At 39.5% G+C, this 2119-nt stretch overlaps 1 protein-coding gene across 1 annotated transcript; it reads right to left on the reverse strand.

The window, feature by feature from the left end:
• Nucleotides 1-297: 297 nt before the first annotated feature.
• On the reverse strand, nt 298-975 carry LOC137838752 (uncharacterized mitochondrial protein AtMg00810-like). Its single transcript, XM_068647979.1, has 3 exons — nt 846-975; nt 471-593; nt 298-407 (listed from the first exon to the last, which is right to left on the reverse strand). The coding sequence occupies exons 1-3, from the start codon at nt 973-975 to the stop codon at nt 298-300; spliced, it is 363 nt and encodes a 120-aa protein (XP_068504080.1).
• Between the last annotated feature and the right edge of the window lie 1144 nt (nt 976-2119).

Consider the following 2119-nt stretch of genomic DNA (forward strand, 5'->3'; position numbering starts at 1 on the left):
TCTTAAGAAGAAAAACCTTTCTTTTTGTAGAGGTTTTGTGAATATATCAGTCAGATGCAATTTTGTTTCAATGAATTTCACTTCACAATCTCCATTGTTCACATGATCTCGTATGAAGTGATGACGAATCTCAACGTGCTTAGTTCTTGAATGCTGAATCTGGATTTTGGTGAGATTTATAGCACTTGTGTTGTCACAAAGCAAAGGAACCTTCCTGATATTTAATAAAAAATCTGCAAGTTGTTGTTTAAGCCAAAGTATTTGTGCACAACAGCTTCTAGCAGCAATGTATTCAGCCTATGTAGTAGAAAGAGCTACACAAGCTTGCTTCTTACTATGCCAAGAGATGAGGCATGATCCAAGAAGATGACAAGTGCCACTTGTGCATTTTCTGTCTAGCTTACATCCTGCAAAATCAGAATTTGAATAACCAATTAAATGTATAGGAGAGTGAGAAGGATATCATATACCAACATTGGTTGTTCCTTTGAGATATTTAAGAATTCTTTTTCCAGCTTTGAACTGAGATTCCTTTGGATTTGCTTGATATCTTACAGAAAGAGATACGGTAAACATGATATTCTGTCTACTTTCTGTGAGATAGAGTAAGGAACCAATTAAACCTCTGTATTTTTTTTTATCTACTCCTTTTCCAGCAGCATCTGCATCCATATAACAGCTTGAAGGCATGGGTGTGCTTGCTTCCTTGCAACTTTCCATTTCAAATTTCTTGAGAGTTTCTTTGCAATATTTTGATTGGCATAGAAAGATTCCATCCTTTCTTTGCTTGACCTACAATCAAAGAAAGAAAGAAAGCTCCCTCATCATGGACATTTCAAACTCACCTTGCATAGCTGGCACAAATTCTTCACACAAACTATCTTGGGTAGCACCAATGATGATGTCATCAACATAGATTTGTACTAGGATAATTTCAGAATTTGACTTCTTGATGAAGAGCGTTTTGTCAATCATTCCTCTTTCATAACCATGTGACAAAAGGAAATTTCTAAGCCTCTTATACCACTAGCTTAGAGCTTGCTTAAGCCCATACAATGCCTTTTTCAACTTAAAAACATGATTAGGATGTTGATGATCCTCAAACCCCGGTGGTTGCTCAACATACACTTCTTCATTGATAAAGCCATTGAGAAAAACACTCTTCACATCCATTTGAAAGAGTTTGAATCCACTCATACAAGCAAAATCCAGCAGCAACCTCAAAGCTTCCAATCTTACAACAAGGACAAAGGTTTCTCCATAGTCAATCCCTTCCTCTTGGTTGTAGCCTTTGGCAACTAGCCTTGCCTTGTTCCTTGTAATTACTCTAGCCTCATGAAGCTTGTTTATGAAAACCCATTTAGATCCAATGATGTTCATCTCAGCTGTCTTAGGAACCATAAACCACACATCATTCCTAGCAAACTGATTCAGCTCTTCATGCATAGCTTCCATCCATTTTTCATATTTAAGAGCTTCTTCAATAGACTTTGGTTCAACTTGAGAGACAAAAGCAGTGTGCCTGCAAAAGTTTGAGATTGAGCTACGTGTAGAAACACCCTCCTTTATCTGCCCAATGATGTTCTCCATTGATAGATCTATTAGTATTCTCCATTCTTTAGGCAACTCATTATGCTGCAGAATTTCAATCGATTGTTTCGATGAATCAACCGGTTGTTTTTCTGCACAGCAGTCCAGCTTTTCTCCAAATTGATGTTCTACTCATCCTCTTCTGTGTTGTTCTTTGAGACTTGAATGCTTTTGTGATGAACTTCATCAAATACCACATGAACAGATTCTTCTAGAGTAATGAGCCTCTTGTTGTAGATCCTATAGGCATGACTATTGTACCGCCCTCGTAGTCGGAAGTGATGACGTGGCATCCAGCTACGGTATAGGCGTGTTGACAAGACGCCAGGTTGGCAGAAGGGAAGGAAGTCGGGGGACTCGTGTAGTCGCCAGTTATTAAGTTGGCGTGCTCCAATCTCCAGCATACCAGAACCGGCGATCACCGGGTCAAAGATGAAGTCGCCAGATGTAAACTCAGGCGACCAAGTGATTGGAGATCGCCGGAGCAAGCACATCGCCGAAGATGAAGGTGGTGCAGATTATGAAGGCG

Source organism: Phaseolus vulgaris, chromosome 4, assembly GCF_000499845.2.
Source record: "Phaseolus vulgaris cultivar G19833 chromosome 4, P. vulgaris v2.0, whole genome shotgun sequence".
Lineage (NCBI taxonomy): Eukaryota > Viridiplantae > Streptophyta > Magnoliopsida > Fabales > Fabaceae > Phaseolus > Phaseolus vulgaris.

Excerpts from the sequence above, each read along its gene's own strand:
- LOC137838752 (XM_068647979.1), bottom strand. The coding sequence starts at position 975 with ATGATTGACAAAACGCTCTTCATCAAGAAGTCAAATTCTGAAATTATC. Across the intron at positions 594-845 it reads ATTTGTGCCAGCTATGCAAG|AAAGTAGACAGAATATCATG; the intron begins GTGAGTTTGAAA and ends TCTATCTCACAG. Across the intron at positions 408-470 it reads CAAAGGAACAACCAATGTTG|GATGTAAGCTAGACAGAAAA; the intron begins GTATATGATATC and ends CTGATTTTGCAG.